The following is an 18,301-nucleotide window of genomic DNA, read 5'->3' on the forward strand; positions in this document are numbered from 1 at the left end:
ATATTCCCATCCAAACCCAATTAATGAAGATGGAGGCATTACTTTTCATTTGACCCTTGTAGCATAACAATGTGGAGATACGTACGCATTATTGACTCCCCATAAGGAGTTATTAGGTGTGGTGAGGTCAGTACTTCTTGGTGGATATTTCAATGGAGATGTTGGGCCCCTTTTCCTCAGGCTGAGGTATTAACCATGTTTGTAAAATGTGTAAATAACTTGCACCATTCACAGTCACTTAACAAAAGTAGATATGATATACCTGGCAGTATCATTCTGTGAGGTGGGTTCCTTTCCAACTCAACTGTATGAAGAAGATTCTCTTGGCCCAAACGACAATATTTCTACCACATTAGTTGCAATACACAATACATACATCTGAAAGCATATCCTTTGCACGGTTCACTGCATTTGGAAACTGAGTTAACAAAGCACAGCGTGCTAAGACGCACTCATTCCGGTCTCTATCTGATAACTCGTTTACGAACATCGGTCAAAAAGGTCTGATATTAAGGTCTTTTTTTGTGTCATCTTGCACTGTTGTCCTCGGTATACCGAGATCCGAAACACATTTATGTGTCGATTTCACAGGAGATTATTTAACTGAAGCAGAGACTCCGGTACATTATTTCTTCTCGTGTCTCCTTTCTTCTGCTCAGCAGCGTATCTTTACAAAACCACCAAAAAATAGCCTTATCAAATCTTTCTCGGAATGCTCCCATAATCTGTCTGATTGCCTGCTCCGTGTGTTGTCGTTCGAGCAACCACAAATTTGCCGCTAAGTGTTTCTCGACAGGGTAATTATGACCACTCTCATCTGCTGTGGCTACAAATTAAAACTCAGCTGCAACTGTGAATATGGAAACATGTAAACATGAATTACAACGATTGATTCCAACAACTGATAGAAAGTAACATAGCTATTAACCAGCATACTAACATACTATTATAAACAGGGGTTACTGGGATACACCTATAGTGTGATGGCAACAAGGTGCTTCTGTTTTCTGCTGTAAAAACACACTAATTTTGCACTTAGTGAAACATATTGTCCATATAACACCATAACCATTGGCCTTAAGAAAACTCCCTTTTACAAGTGAATGTGACATTGGTCTTTCAAAGTTTCCAGGAAACAGGAGAAACCAAAGATCCTGACGACTGAAGCTGGCGTATCAAATGAGTAGTATGCGTTGTAGTGGCGTAGCAAGACAGCCACGCCACTCGGAAGTAGCCGAAAGGCACGCGTTAAGCTCACGCAGATTGGTGTGAGGTCTGGAACAGGACAATGTCTTGAGAATTGCAATAAAGTACGAAAATCTTGTAATACTTAACTTTAATCCACATTTGTAGAACATCGCTCTTGATGATACATGCTTCACAATATTAATTATCAAAGCTATGGCGCCTTGTCAGATCGTAGCCAATGACTTAGCTGAAGGCTATGCTAACTATCGTCTCGGCAAATGAGAGCGTATTTGTCAGCGTGGCTTCGCTAGCAAAGTCTGCTGTACAACTGGGGCGAGTGCCAGGACGTCTCTCTAGACCTGCCGTGTGGTGGCGCTTGGTCTGCTATCACTGACAGTGGCGACACGCGGGTCCGACGTATACTACTGCACCGCGGCCGATTTAAAAGGCTACCACCTAGCAAGTGTGGTGTCTGGCGGTGACACCACATGCGTATGCCCATATATATTTCTCCATGGACCACAGATGATGTTCCAATGTTGTGTTACATTTAAAAAAATGTCACTGCCCACTTCCCATTTATGAGAAGGAAATATGACCATGATAAAATAGTAAAGTAGTATTAAACAGGGATTAAGTCACCAAACCCATACTATACGCGGTTGCTTTGTTTCACTTTTGTGCACTGTTGAACAGAGAGGTGTGCGATTTGAGTAATTGGCAAGGTGCAACATCAAGTAAACACCTTCACCTGCTGTGGGCAGAGCCTCTTATGTTTTGATGTCACAGCTCAGTGGTGTCTTGATTGTCAAGGAGCAGACAGCCTCACCAAGAATGTAAACAGCAATGAACAAAGGAAGCTCTAGAATCAAATGTTAATTACTTCTTGTTGAGCCTACCAGGCACATTTGTATTTAATTTATGTTGTATCTGCTCCAAGTTACAAAGTAATGGTGATCTGTATACCCACTGAAACAAATACAAGACAGACAATGATGAAATATGATGTCATTTTGTAATTAGAGTAAATATCGTTTTCCCTTCCACAATTGATGGGGGCAAAGGAGAGGAACTGAAGTCTATCTAGGGCTACATGTGGTTCCACGGAGACACTGCTTTGCAGGACCTCCACATGTTGTTGTTGTTGTTGTCTTCAGTCCTGAGACTGGTTTGATACAGCTCTCCATGCTACTCTATCCTGTGCAAGCTTCTTCATCTCCCAGTACCTACTGCAACCTACACCCTTCTGAATCTGCTTAGTGTATTCATCTCTTGGTGTCCCTCTACCATTTTTACCCTCCACGCTGCCCTCCAATGCTAAATTTGTGATCCCTCGATGCCTCAAAACATGTCCTATCAACTGATCCCTTCTTCTAGTCAAGTTGTGCCACAAACTCCTCTTCTGCCCAATTCAATACTTCCTCATTAGTTATGTGATCTACCCATCTAATCTTCAGCATTATTCTGTAGCACCACATTTCAAAAGCTTCTATTCTCTTCTTGTCCAAACTATTTATCGTCCACGTTTCACTTCCATACATGGCTACACTCTATACAAATACTTTCAGAAATGCCTTCCTGACACTTAAATCTATACTCGATGTTAACAAATTTCTCTTCTTCAGAAACGCTTTCCTTGCCATTGCCAGTCTACATGTTATATCCTCTCTACTTCGACCATCATGAGTTATTTTGCTCCCCAAATAGCAAAACTCCTTTACTACATTAAGTGTCTCATTTCCTAATCTAATTACCTCAGCATCACCCGACATAATTTGGCTACATTCCATTATCCTCGTTTTGCTTTTGTTGATGTTCATCTTATATCCTCCTTTCAAGACACTATCCATTCCGTTCAACTGCTCTTCCAAGTCCTTTGCTGTCTCTGACAGAATTACAATGTCATCGGCGAACCTCAAAGTTTTTATTTCTTCTCCATGGATTTTAAAACCTACTCAGAATTTTTCTTTTGTTTCCATTACCATTTGCTCAATATACATATGGAATAACATTAGGGAGAGGCTACAACCCTGTCTCACTCCCTTCCCAACCGCTGCTTCCCTTTCCTGCCCCTCGACTCTTATAACAGCCATCTGGTTTCTGTACAAATTGTAAATATCCTTTCATTCCCTGTATTTTACCCCTGCCACCTTAAGAATTTAAAAGAGAGTATTCCAGTTAACATTGTCAAAAGCTTTCTCTACATCTAAAAAAGGTTGGAAATGTAGGTTTGCCTTTCCTTAATCTATTTTCTAAGATAAGTCGTAGGGTTGGTTGTGCCTCACGTGTTCCAACATTTCTACGGAATCCAAACTGATCTTCCCCGAGGTCGGCTTCTACCAGTTTTTCCATTCATCTGTAAAGAATTCGCGTTAGTATTTTGCAGCTGTGACTTATTAACCTGATAGTTCGGTAATTTTCACATCTGTCAACACCTGCTTTCTTTGGGATTGGAATTATTATATTCTTCTTGAAGTCTGAGGGTATTTCGCCTGTCTCATACATCTTGCTCACCAGGTGGTAGAGTTTTGTCATGACTGCCTCTCCCAAGGCCATCAGTAGTTCTAATGGAATGTTGTCTACTCCTGGGGCCTTGTTTCGACTCAGGTCTTTCAGTGCTCTATCAAACTCTTCACGCAGTATTGTATCTCCCATTTCATGTTCATCTACATCCTCTTCCATTTCCATAATATAGTCCTCAAGTACGTCGCCCTTGTATAGACCCTCTGTATACTCCTTCCACCTTTATGCTTTCCCTTCTTTGCTTAGAACTGGGTTTCCATCTGAGCTCTTGATATTCATACAAGTGACTCTCTTTTCTCCAAAGGTCTCTTTAATTTTCCTGTAGGCAGTATCTATCTTACCTCCGGTGAGATAAGCCTCTAAATCCTTACATTTGTCCTCTAGCCATCCCTGCTTAGCCATTTTTGAGACATTTGTATTCCTTTTTGCCTGCTTCATTTACTGTATTTTTTTTTATATTTTCTCCTTTCATCAATTAAATTCAATATTTCTTCTGTTACCCAAGGATTTCTACTAGCCCTGGTCTTTTTACGTACTTGATCCTCTGCTGCCTTCACTACTTCATCCCTCAAGAGCTACCCATTCTTCTTCTACTGTATTTCTTTCCCCCATTCCTGTCAACTGTTCCCTTATGCTCTCCCTAAAACTCTGTACAACCTCTGGTTTAGTCAGTTTATACAGGTCCCATCTCCTTAAATTCCCACTTTTTTTTTTTGCAGTTTCTTCAGTTTTAATCTACAGTTCATAACCAATAGATTGTGGTCAGAGTCCACATCTGCCCCTGGAAATGTCTTACAATTTAAAACCTGGTTCCTAAATCTCTGTCTTACCATTCTATAATCTATCTGATACCTTCTAGTATCTCGAGGATTCTTCCATGTATACAACGTTCTTTCATGATTCTTGAACCAAGTGTTAGCTATGATTAAGTTATGCTCTGTGCAAAATTCTACCAGACGGCTTCCTCCTGCATTTCTCACCCCCAATCCATACTCACCTACTACGTTTCCTTCTCTCCCTTTTCCTACTCTCAAATTCCAGCCACCCATGACTATTAAATTTTTGTCTCCCTTCACTACCTGTATAATTTCTTTTATCTCATCATACATTTCATCAATTTCTTCGTCATCTGCAGAGCTAGTTGGCATATAAACTTGTACTACTGTAGTAGGCATGGGCTTCATGTCTATCTTGGCCACAATAATGCGTTCACTATGCTCTTTGTAGTAACTTACCTGCTCTCCTATTTTTTTATTCATTATTGACCTCCACATAAACAAGATAATTAACAGTGACCAAGTTACATTAAAAGTACATTAATACATGATAAGACAGGTGACAGACCAAATGTGAGTGTTCCGACTCAGCTCAAACATGTAAGAAAAGGATATAAAAACATTTCACCAGCAATCAGCTAGATTATGTAAGGGAATATCAGCAGGCCACCAGCAGTAATTTAATTCGACAATGGCCAATGCGCAATAATTTGAAAGCTTGTGGTTTTTCAACCATTTGATGCAGCTGCAAGCCCAAGAAATTTTATATTTTTATCAGTGACGAGTTCCAGAAGACAGAACGAGGCAACGTCACGTCCGGCCGCCCCCACCACTCACCGAGCACCCAGTAGTTGCCCTTCTCCTTTCTACCCTTCTGCAGCACTTTGACGAAGCACTTGTGGAGTGACAGGTTGTGGCGGATCGAGTTCTGCCACGCCTTCTTGCTGTGTTCGAAGTAAGGGAAGCGGCTCGTGATGTAGGCGTAGATCTCGGACAGCTTCGCCTTCCTGTCAGACAGACAACAGCACACGGCTCAGAGCGCATCATCTGAAAGAGACACCGAGTCGGAAGTACTGGCGAAGGGCGATTCTTGCCACATTCGATATGGGTGTCTGAGAAGTCACTTTTAAATCGTATTTCAAAATACAAGGAAAAGATAGACTACACGTGGATTCTTGCAGAGAAGATAACAGTAACAACCCATTTCTTATAATGTTATTTATTTATATAAATAAGACTGTAACCAGTTTTGAACTGACAGGTTCCTCATTAGACAGCTTGTTCACATTAAAAATACATTTTTTTTTACTTTGTATTAGCTTTCACTTTTATTCCCCCATGTAATGAAATTTGCTCGGGCTTGTCCACTGCACACTGTTGTAACATTTATTTATGTACATCTGCTCCTTATCACTGCAGTAATACTCTATAACAAAGTGGCTGCGTTATTCATTTATCTTAATCTTGATCGGTGCTCTTTTAATATCAACAGTAAGCAATAGAATGTTTGTAGGTTGTAAATTTCTACTGTCACATCAATGTATATATCAAAATATGTCTGAAACAGAATGTCTTTGGTATTATTATTGTTGTGATATTGCCATCTTTGTATACATACTTATATGTGACCAAACCTATTGGTGTGTGAGTGCTGCTTCAGATTATGTGCGCACATATACATAAAGAAAGTGCTTCATGCAGTGTTCGTTGGTGCACGATCAGAGGCACTCAGCACTGGAACATAATGGCACAGAATTTTCGACAGCACCACCACCCCAATTTTCATCATCTGGGAGAACAAAAGTGAAAGCTAATATTAAGTAATGAAAAATGTATGTTAACAGAACAAGCCGTCTGATTACGAACCTATTGCTTCGAAACCTGTAATGATGCTATTTACACAGACAAATAGCATTATAAAAAGTGGCTGATTGGGTTTATCTTCTCTGTAAGAGTAAACCTGTATTTTGTACACAGCCACAAAGTCAGAATATCAGTTTTTGATTAAAAAAAAAAAAATAATTAGATTGCTACTCACCTTAAAGGTGACACAATGAGTTGCAGACAGACATAACAAAAAGACAGTTACACTTTAGCTTTTGGCCAAAACCTTCTTCAGGAGAGCAACCCCACATACATCCATTCACACAAAAGGAAGCAGCAATCTGGAGGGGGTGGAGAAGGGGGAGGGACAGCAGTGTACAGGTGGGGGAGAGAAGTAAGTGCTGTCTGGTGGAGTGTGCAGGGACTAGAATGTCAACAGGAAGTTGTGAGGCATAGAGGTGGGGAAAAAAGGAGCAAAAAAGTAGGAGTGGGAAATATGGGTGGGAGATGAGAGATGAGATAGGACAGAGAGGGTGGAAATTGTTGGACGGAGGGTGTGGGGACACCACGATACCACAGGTTGGGGCTGGGAGCGGAGACTGAATTGTAAGAACAACTCTAAAACCCGCAGTTCAGAAAAGCTGGTGGTGGAGGGAAGGATCCAGATGTTTCAGATAGTGAAGAAGCCATCGAATTCAAATACATTGTGTCCAGTTTCATGTTGTGCCACTGTGTGGTCTACTTTGCTCTCGGCCACAGTTTAGCGGTGGCTGTTCATCCTGGTAGATGGCTGGCTCGTAAACACACCAACACAAAAATATGTGCAATGATTGCGTGGTACAAGGAAACAACTGTAGGAGAAGACAGATTGGAGTAAGTTCGACAAATAATTTAGGAGATTAAAAAAAAAAAAAACACTTGAACGACTACAGATAAGACTTTGGCATTCACAGGTGATGTACATTAGTATGTTCAGCAGAAATGATTATCATTTGAATCACATCAGCCCAGTTGTTCAACGTCTACACAGATACTGTGGCACAACAGCACCTACCAGTAAAAAACAGCTGCAGCTCTTGTCAGAATAAACCAAAGGTAATGGATCAGTGTGACACGGGCAGACTTGCAGGATGTCTCGCAGACATATGTGCGAACCGTACTGTCAAATCACAGAGCTGAAACAGGGCACATTACTGACATGAGAGAATGTGATACATCCATCCAGGAAACTGTTGCTCATGTGGGACAAAGATTTTCAGCAGTGCAATGTGTGTGTGCAGAATGGTTCACAGAAGGCCACAGAACATGACAAGATGGGTCAGATCGAACCACCCAGTCCAGTCTACCTCCCTCCCACACCCCTCACCCCTTCTGAGAAGATCAACACATCATCTAAAGAGCATTGCAGGACAGATCTGCAGCCTCCACGGCTCTAGTGTAACACATTGCACACTATCAGGGGTGAAAATCCATCACCATTCATTATGGCACAGGTTACGTGCAGTTTGTCCACTTCTCTGCCTACCTTTGATCAACGTGCTGAAACATGCTACACAGCAGCGGTGTAAGGAATGGCATCACTGGGGACAGAAATGGCATCAGATAGTGTTTTCTGTCACATCCAGGTTCTGTCTGGAAATGACGGCCACATTTTGCTTCACCGCCAGGCGGAGCGGCATCACAGTGACTGCATTCGCAAAAGACGTACGGCGCCATATCGAGGCCTTACGGTGTAAGGTGCTATAGGGTACAATAACAAATCACAGTGGGTGCACGTCCAGGGCACTGTGGCCGATGTGAGCTATGTGAATAATATCCTGCACAACATCCCAGACCCCAGTTTTCAGCATGACAATGCTCGACCACGTGTTGCTGCACAAACATGTGCCTTCTTGGTGTCACAGGAAGTCAGCGTTTTCCTCTGGCCCTCCAGATTGGCAGACTTTTCGCCAATCGAAAATGTATGGGACATAGTAAAACAACGGGTGCAGTGCTGTGTCCCAATCCCACCACAGGTGAACTTTGGAACCAGGTGAATGCAGCACGGAGGGTTATACCACAAGATGCCATTGGCACCTTATACCCGTCAATGCCACCACATATGGAACAACCTATCAGGGCCTATGTTGGTCCTTGTGGCTACTAGGCAATAGGACAACATGCTGGCCTGAGGTGACTGAAATGATAATCATTTCTGCAGAACATACTATTGTACATGTTCTGTGAATACAAACATCCTATCTCTAGTCATGCAAGGTGTTCTGCGTTTTTGAGCTTGAGTGTACAATTCATCATATCAGCCCCTTAAACAGTTCAGTTTCATTATATGTTGGAAACAATGAGTTTACCTTTGTAAGATGAAACCAGTTTACATTCCTACACTCATAGTTGACCGAGATTTGGAATACACTCATTTCAGCGTGGCCCAACAGTGAGAGTTTTCAGCCGACTGAGACAAACAAGAATTTGTTATATTGTAAACACATTGTCCTTAAATATAATGCTGCAAACTTGAAAAGTCCCTTTGAGTGTGAAACACTCAGCACTCTTATGTTCTGTATGTGCCTCACACTCCGCTCAACCTTTCGATTAGCACTTTTAGAGCCTCACGTACGAAAGAATAAGTTTCAGTTTTTGTGCATACTCCTTTCCTGAAGTCAACAGCAAATTATGTGCATTGCTCTCTTGTATGTCGCTTTCAAAAAACTTTGAAAATAACTGGTAGCCATGACATTTGCCAGTATCCATAAAGGAACTTCAGAAGTGGTATAAATTTAATGTATATCCACACAAGGAAGAGATATATTAATGCAATCAGTGAGATCATCACACTTTCTTGCAAGAATTACATACAGCAAGATGACTTCTATAAAAGGAAACAGATGCAACAGTATAGCAAAAAAGGATTAATAAGCTGCCAAGTCTAGAGAAATGCTGCGTATGTGCGAAAAACGAATGATACTGGGGGAGTAAAAGACCAAACAGACTGATCAAGTGAGGAATTATGACAGGCCGTAACAAGTTGGTGAGAAAGTATGTCTAATAAAGAGTAGGAAGAAATAATGAGTAATAGAGCCCAGTATGTTGTCCCTGACAGCGAGTGTTCATCAGTCACAGAGGTGCCCCAGGGAAATATGATAGGACCATTGCTATTTTCTGTATTTTAAATGACCTGGCAGACAGGATGGGTACAATCATCTCTGATGATGCTGTGGTGTACATGAAAGTGTCAAAGTTGTATGACTTGGACAACATTTCTAGTCAGTGTCACAAATGGTGGCTAGCCGTAAATGTAGAAAAATGTAAGTTAATGCAGGCAAATAGGAAAAACTAACCCGTATTGTTCGGAAACGGCATTAGTAGTGTCCCGCTTGACACAGTTGGGTTGTTTAAATATGTAGGCGTAATGTTGCAAAACAATATAAAATGGAATGAGCGTGTGAGGATTGTAGTAGTGAAGGTGAATAGTCAACTTCGGTTTGTTGGGAGACTTTTAGCGAAGTGTAGTTCATTTGTAAAGGCGATCACATACAGGATGTTGGTGCAACCTATTGTTGAGTATTGCTGAAGTGTTTGTGATCAGTACCTGATCAGACTGAAAGAAGACACTGAAGCGATTCAGAGTCGGGTGGCTAGATTTGTTACCATTAGGTTCAATCGAGTGTTACGGAGATGATTTGTGAGATCAAGTGGGAATCCTTGGAGGGAAGACAACGTTTCTTTTGAGAGACACTATTGAGAAAATTTAGAGAACTGGCATTTGGAGCTGACTGCTGAACTATTCTACTGCCACCAACGTACATTGCATGTAAGTAGCATGAAAATAAAATTCGAGAAATTAGGGCTCATACAGACGCATACAGATAGTTGTTTCTCCCTCCCTCTATCTGTCAGTGGAACAGGAAAGGACATTACCAGCAGTGGTAGAGGGTACCCTCTGCCGTGCACAATGCTGAGGCTTGCAAGAGTATGTATGTAAATGTAGAATATAATAGAGGGAAACATTCCATGTGGGAAAAATATATCTAAAAACAAAGATGATGAGACTTATCAAACAAAAGCACTGGCAGGTCGATAGACACACAAACAAACACAAACATACACACAAAATTCAAGCTTTCGCAACAAACTGTTGCCTCGTCAGGAAAGAGGGGAGGAGAGTGAAAGAAGGGAGAGGGTAAGGAGTCATTCCAATCCCGGGAGTGGAAAGACTTACCTTAGGGGGAAAAAAAGGACAGGTATATACTTGCACACACACACACACACACACACATATTCATCCGCACATATACAGACACAGGCAAACATGTGTAAATTCTAAGAGGGTGGGCAGAGATGTCAGTCGAGGCGGAAGTACAGAGGCGAGGTGATGTTGAATGACAGGTGATGTACGAGGGACAGCAACTTACCCACCAGGCCTCAACCTCCGCTAATTTCAAGTTGCTGCCGCTCATACCTCACCTGTCTTTCAACAACATCTTTGCCTCTGTACTTCCGCCTCGACTGACATCTCTGCCGAAACTCTTTGCCTTTACATATGTCTGCCTGTGTCTGTATATGTGCGGATGGATATGTGTGTGTGTGTGTGTGTGTGTGTGTGTGTGTGTGTGTGTGTGTGTGTGCGCGCGCGCCAGTGTATACCTGTCCTTTTTTCCCCCTAAGGTAAGTCTTTCCGCTCCCAGGATTGCAATGACTCCGTACCCTCTCCCTTAAAACCCACATCCTTTCGTCTTTCCCTCTCCTCCCCTCTTTCCTGATGAAGCAACTGTGGGTTGCGAAAGCTTGAAATGTGTGTGTGTGTTTTTTATTGTGTCTATCTACCAGCACTTTCTCGTTTGGTAAGTCACAGCATCTTTGTTTTTTATATATATGTAAATGCAGATGTAGACATATGACATGGAATGATTGTGCACATATTACATGGGTCAACTGCAGTTGATGGGATGGTGGAACCATACAGGTAGGCCTAGATATGAGAATGCAAGGCAGACAGAAAGTAACGAGGAGTAGCAGCTGCAAAAACGGCAGTGAATTTAACATCAAAGCTGGGGACTACAAAGTAGGTGACGTGAAGTAATTCTGCTACCTCTGAATCAAAATATCGCATGACGGACAAAGAATGACGGACATAAAAAAGCAGACAAAAGGGTCATTCCTGACCAATGATAGTATCTAACATAAGTTTTAATTTGAGGTAGAAATTTATGTCAACGCACATTTGAAACAAAGCATTCGTGGAAGTCAATAATGAACAGTGAGGAAACTGGTACAGAAGAAGTGAACACAAGCATTTGAGATGTGGAGCTGTAGAAGGATGATGAAAATTGGGTAGACTGAAAGGATGAGAGGTGAGGAGTTCCTGTGCAGAATTAGTGAGATACATTTGGAAAATGTCGACAAGAAGGAAGGACACGATGATAAGTCATATTAAGTATAAAGGGGGTAACACTGATGGTACTGGAGGGACTTGTCAATGGTTAGAACTAAATGGGAAAAAAGAAATTCCAATATTTCCACTAAACAAATGAGGACATCGGGTGGACGTGCTGTTCTGAAATGAAGAGGACGGTTCAGGAGAGGAAGGCGAGAGGATCACATTTAACCAGTCAGACGACTGAAGACGGAAAAAAAGGATCGACCCAAAATTATGGTTGATGACGCAAACACCATTAACTTATGTCTACCGTATGAGCACGATACAGTGCATCGGCAAAGTCTCTGCAGCAGCGAGCTCGACACATCTCGCCTTGCGGGGCGTGTAAGACTGGCAGCACGTTTATGTCACTCTGAGCTAGGGGCTGGGATTCACTGCTAGTGGCTGCAGTCACGATGGGAGACGGGATTCAACAGTATTACAATTAAAACAATAAAATTAATTATATTAATTACAATTAAATACACTGTACTCATCAGTATCACATTAAGTGCTGCAAATGTTTTTCTCTTTCTTGAAACCACAGTTTATCACATTTACATTTACTTGCGGATACCTTTACCAATGTTTCACATGTAACCGACTTCAGACTGTCTTCAATTCGTCTGTTGTCTTTGGGTTAAATTGATACAGAAATGTTTCACCCACGCCAGTGGAAATAGTTGGGCGGAGACAGATCTGGTGAGCACAGGAGCCAGACATCTTTCAAAATTACTCTGTCTCCGAGCACTTCATCTAAAAATCGTAGTAACTAGTATGCCGTGTGAGCAGTAGCATTGTCTTTTCGGAAAAATGAATCACTGGTCTCATTTTCATTCAGCAGGACAATAAGTAGATAAATTATATGGGAACAGTAGCCAATGGAATGGGTCCCCAGTATCAAAAATGATTGGCCCTATAATTAGTGCTCGCATTATGGTAAGCCACATGCTGATTTCTCTTAAGGCATGTGGATTTTATTGTGACCAAACTTGTCCATTTTTTTGAATTACGTAGACAGATACGTGAAACAGGTTCAATCTGAAACACTAACTCCGTACAGTTTAACAAATTGCTGAAACCACTCACAATATGCTATTTTCTTTGCACGGTCCAAGCAATGTAAATGTTGCGCAGCAGTAATTTTAGACAGATAAATCCCCAGTTCTTCGGTTGCAGCCTTATGTGCTGTTGTACAAGAGACTTTAGCCTCTTGTAATCATCCCATCACTGATTTTGTTGGACTCTGCAACATGATGTCCAAAATGCTGTCAAGGTCCCATTCTGTTAAAATTTTGGGCCCACCAGTTTGTGGTGCATCACGAACTGAACTGTTGTCGGGAATTTGTGAATGAAACCACATACAGTGTTACAATGCGGTCACCTCAAAGCAGGAAAATGCAAACTAAATTGCTGCCTCACAGGCTCCAAAAGTTTCCTCCTGTACGGGAAACATCTTCCACTGAAAACACTCTCTCTGCACAGTAAACATTCTCACTCGACTTACGCAAGACCTAGACAGAAACAAAACTAACAGCTGCTATGCACATGCAACATGACTGCCCCCACTCCACTACTGCAGGGCCACAGAACGTGCAGTAAAGACTCGAATGTGCAGACAAAGACTCGAATGTGCTGTCAACCTGTAAGGTGAGACCCGTGATCCTCCCTGCTGAGTGGAGACTTTGCTGATATACGGTACTGTGGGTAGTGCTGAACTATGATAGCAAATTTTAAGGAAGATATAGTGTATTTTAATGAAGAGATTTAGCACTTTGTTGCATTCCTACCAACCTGTGAGGTGACTGTGCTATGGCCATAGCAATGAGTGCCTTGTAGGAGAATGGCGGCTTCTTGTCGACACTGCTGGCCGAGTCAGTGTTGCTCGTGTGCTGTTCCTCTCCCAATCTGCTGGCAGCATTGTTCACTGTGGAACCACCACTGTTTATACCGTTGCTGCTGCCGTCGCCGTTCGCGGTGCCGTCGGATCCGGAGGTCGAAGTGGCGGCCGTGCTCGTCGACACCGTCTCGTCCAGTGTGGGGGCGTAGCCCTCGCTGTGGCCGTTGTCAGTGTGGAGCGAGTTGGCGGCATCCTTGCCAGTGCCGTCAACATTGGAGACTGACAGACTGGGTGTGGTCGGGAGGGCAGTGCTGTTTCAGAATAACAGAGACAGTGTTCAGTGGAGTTCTAAGGTTCAGTAGATGCTGCCATGGAATATCTCAGACCAGTCACTACAAATAACTACAATAATATAATATATAATAATAGTAGCTACAATAATAATGATCACCACAACAGCAGTGGAAGTAATGTCCACCATAAAATCCTTAAAACAAACAATTCTAGTGCTATGACAACATATCAACAAAGTTGATTAAACAGTGTAGTTCTGAGTTTAGTGACATTTTAAGTTATTTGCATTACCAATCTTTTATCAGTGGAACATTTCCTGAATGGCTGAAATATGCTGAAGTTAAGCCTTTGTATAAGAAAGGAGATAAAGAAATACCATCATCAAACTTCTGTCCAGTTTCATTTTTGCCTGCACTCTCCAGAATTCTAGAAAAGATAATATACAGTCGTCTCCTTAACTTCTTGACCACAAATAAAATATTTCCGAGGTATATTTTGCGAACTGTCAAATAACAATATCCTTTTAAGCAAATTAGAATATTATGGTGTAACAGGAAAATTGCAAAATTGTTCAAATCCTGTATCTCTGACAGTAAACAAAGGGTGTCAAAAGGAAAAAGAGACATGTATTCAGCTGTCAGGCATCCTGCAAATGGGAACCAATAACATGTGGTGTCCCCCAAGGTTCCATCTCAGGGCCCCTACTTTTTCTTGTGTATACCAATGACATTTCATCATATGCCACTTTTTATTTTTTTATTTTATTTAATTTTTTTATTTTTATTTATTTATTTTTTTATTTTTTTGAGATGATACAAACAGAATAAGAAAGACCGATTGATGAAATTTTTAGGGACATTAATAAATGGTTCCTAGCCAATTCAGTCACCAAACCTTGAAAAAATATACCATATGCAGTTCAGAACTTCTAAAAGGTTCCTGCCAGTATATGCCTTAAATGTAATGACAAGCAGATAGAAGTTGACAGTGTTAAATTCTTGGGATTAAAGCCTGATAAAAAATTTAATGGCTGAAGTGCATTAAACAAATCTCTATTTGCTATGCGAATGTAGTTAAAAAAACATGCAACAGGAATTATTTGTGGTTTGAACTCAAGAATGTTCTGCAGAGGGCTGTTTAAGGAACTGGGGATACTAACTACTGCTTTCCAATATAGTGATATTTATTCCTTAATGAAATTTCTCAAAGAAAAATGTATCTTTTTTTCAAACCAACAGCTCAGTTCATGGAATGAACACTAGAAATAAGAATAACTTTCACAAAGATTTAAAGCCACTTACTTTGGTTCAGAAACGTGTCTACCATTGAGCAATACACATTTTCACTAACATGGGACCAGTCATAAAAAGTTTAAGTACTAATAATATTCAGTCTGAGAAGAGTGTAAGGGATTTATCAGTGGGGAACACATTCTACTACATTGACATATTTCTTAGGAGAACTGACTGATGCACGTATGCTATTTTTAACATCACCATAATATGAATGTTGCGTACAATATGTGCATACAATAAGTGCTGTAAAATGTTTATTATTATTATTTGATCATGCGTGACTACAATAGCCTAAGAATTATCACATGCACCTAAGTGAAGTGAACATTTAATATTTGGTGACAAGTTTCATATCCTTTTAAATGTAAATATGCCTAAGTTTTTTTTTTTTTTTTTGACCGATTTCACATCAACAAGGGCAATTTCATTTGGGATCTGTGGAAGGTACATTAGCATATCTGTTCTTATTTTGTAAATAGTTATTGCGTATTCTGGTTTTCTGATGTGTTCCACATCCCAGAGGATCTCCTCACTACGGATCAATTGGAACAAAAAGTAAATCTGATCTAAAGGTATAAGGAACTCTATACTGGTTACAGGAAGATGTTCAAATGGAAGTATGAAGAATACTTGGAACTGAGGTCAAAATGAATGAGTTACTACAAGATTGTAAAATGATTGGGAAACTTCAGCAGAGGCAGGGGAAAATATGGTGTTCTCCCCAAAATCATGGAGTGATTAAAAATTAGATTTTTTTCACCCACTGAGCAGAGTAATACATTACCTGACCAATCCTGGACCACATACCACGTATCTGAAAAAAACTGCGAGGCAAATGAATGAAACTTGCACTTGAAGCAGTGTGGGCACTCCGAAGTACACGCTGTAAGACTTGACGGGTAACATATCACTTTGAAGAAAGCGGTGTGTTACTCCCTCTGTCTCTCTATCCGACGAAGGGCAGTCGTGGCCTCGAGCAAACTCTTTTGTTATTTACAAGTACGTGTTTGTTTTGGGCCACATACTGCGTGGGAAATTTTGTTTCTTTTCTGCATGTCGTGAGAGCAAAAGTGCACACAGCACATCTGCAAGGCTGTAGCAATGAGCAACTGGGTTCCTGCCATACGCAGACACCCGATTGTGGGGACAGTTATTCCGTGAAAATGTCAACCCACTTCAGAGATCTGCTGTGTACCACAGCACCTTGACATGCAAAATAATGGTCATGATGCCACTCGTCAAGGGACACTCATAGCAGACGGACAGAGCAAAATGAAAAGGGCATATACGAGGGTTGGAACTTAAATAGTGACAACTATTTATTCACAACCGATAGAAAAGTGTTATGTATTTGCATCTGTTACTGTCCTTCAAAGTAGTCACCAGTGTTGTGTAGAACCCTTTGCCAGCAATGTGGAAGGCGTAGGATACCGTTAGCAGAGCCTGTTTTGTTGATGGTGCGAGTGGAGCGGCCTAAAGTTATGGTGATTATGAAGGAACCATCCTGACAATGCCTGTAGCAATTTAGGGAAATCACGGAAAACCTAAATCTGCTCGGCCAGACACAGGTCTGAACCATTGTCAAATGTTGATGGTGTTAGGACAGCAACCAGCCGCAAATTTACTTTCAATTCCTTTATTCAAAGGATACCGTTACCGTTGTGATTCATCCTTAGATGGTTTACACGCTTTCTTTATGATATGTGGTGTGTTTTTACAGATTAATTGTCGTGAAACGTCGGTTTCGAGTGTTTGCTTTCATAACATTCGTCCAACAGATGTAAATGCATTCCCACTGCATCCTCGTTGCACACGTAAATAGTTCTCAATGAACACTCCAGATTTGTCGCTGAGATCATTTCTATCACGCACCACATGTTTTAATACATACAAAGAGCTCTTTGTATGTGGCTGGTTGCTGTCCTAACACCATCAACATCTGTCTTCAAACAACAGCCACGGTCTCCATCATTTCATCATATGACCAAATTGCATGAACCATTGTCCTCCCGAATGTCTATGTTCGAGACCCTGCCAATTCAGTTTCTTCGGAATCTCTGTAATACTCTCCCATGGATTAAACAAACCTGTGACCATTTGTGCTGCCCTTGTCTGTATACGTTCAATATCCACTGTTAGTCATACCTCGTACGACTCCTGCACAGTTGAGCAATATTCTAGACTGGGTTGCACAAAGGATTTGTAATCAGTCTCCTTTGTTGACTTATTGCATTTGCCCAGTATTCTACCAATAAACTGAATTCTACAACCTGCTTTACCCACAATTGAGACTAAGAGATGATTTCATTTTGTGTCCCAATGAAGTGTTACTCCACACTATTTGTATGAATTGGTCGATTCCGACAGTGACTCATTGATATTGTAGTCATAGGATACTACGTTTTTTCGTTTTGTGAAGCACACAACCTTTGCACTACTTTGAAATCTTATCAATATATGACAGAAGATTTATGCAGCTTCTCTCGGACAGTACTTCATTATAGATAACTGCAACATCTGCAGAAAGGCTAAGGTTCCTATTAATATGGTCTCCATGGTCATTAATAGACAGCATGAACAGTAAAGGTCCCAACAGACTTGCCTGGTGTACACCCGAAGATACTTCTACATCGCCTGATGATTCTCCATCTGAGATAACATGCTGTGTCTTCCCTACTATGAAGTCCTCAATCCTGTCAAAAATTTGACCACTGCCCCATATCATCAATTTTTGACAATAAGTGTAGGTGTGCTACTGACAAGGGAACCTCCCCATCGCACCCCCCTCAGATTTAATTATAAGTTGGCACAGTGGATAGGCCTTGAAAAACTGAACACAGATCAATCGAGAAAACAGGAAGAAGTTGTGTGGAACTATGAAAAAATAAGCAAAATATACAAACTGTGTAGTCCGTGCGCAAGATAGGCAACATCAAGGATAGTGTGATCTCAGGAACGCCGTGGTCCCGTGGTTGTTTTTAAGTAAAGAAAATATTATGCACCAAACAAGGTGTGAACTCAGAACCTTTCACTTAGCAGCCGTACACTTTAACCACTACGCTAACGCAGCTTGTCATTCAATGTGTCTCCCGTACGGCTTTAAAATATCACGCAAAATACCGACAAACACTGTAGGTATGACTATGAA

The 18,301-nt window shown here is 41.2% G+C and overlaps 1 protein-coding gene across 1 annotated transcript in view; it reads right to left on the reverse strand.

The window, feature by feature from the left end:
• Positions 1-16,380, reverse strand: part of LOC124553546 (forkhead box protein D3-like) — a 30,772-nt gene extending 14,392 nt beyond the window's left edge. The window contains exons 1-3 of the mRNA XM_047127393.1: positions 16,349-16,380; positions 13,519-13,875; positions 5,325-5,494 (exon numbers count right to left, since the gene is read on the reverse strand). Coding sequence (XP_046983349.1) covers positions 5,325-5,494; positions 13,519-13,875; positions 16,349-16,380 — 559 coding nt within the window. The remainder of the gene's footprint in view (positions 1-5,324; positions 5,495-13,518; positions 13,876-16,348) is intronic.
• Positions 16,381-18,301: the final 1,921 nt, after the last annotated feature.

The sequence above is a fragment of the Schistocerca americana genome, chromosome 11, assembly GCF_021461395.2.
Source record: "Schistocerca americana isolate TAMUIC-IGC-003095 chromosome 11, iqSchAmer2.1, whole genome shotgun sequence".
Taxonomy (NCBI): Eukaryota; Metazoa; Arthropoda; class Insecta; order Orthoptera; family Acrididae; genus Schistocerca; species Schistocerca americana.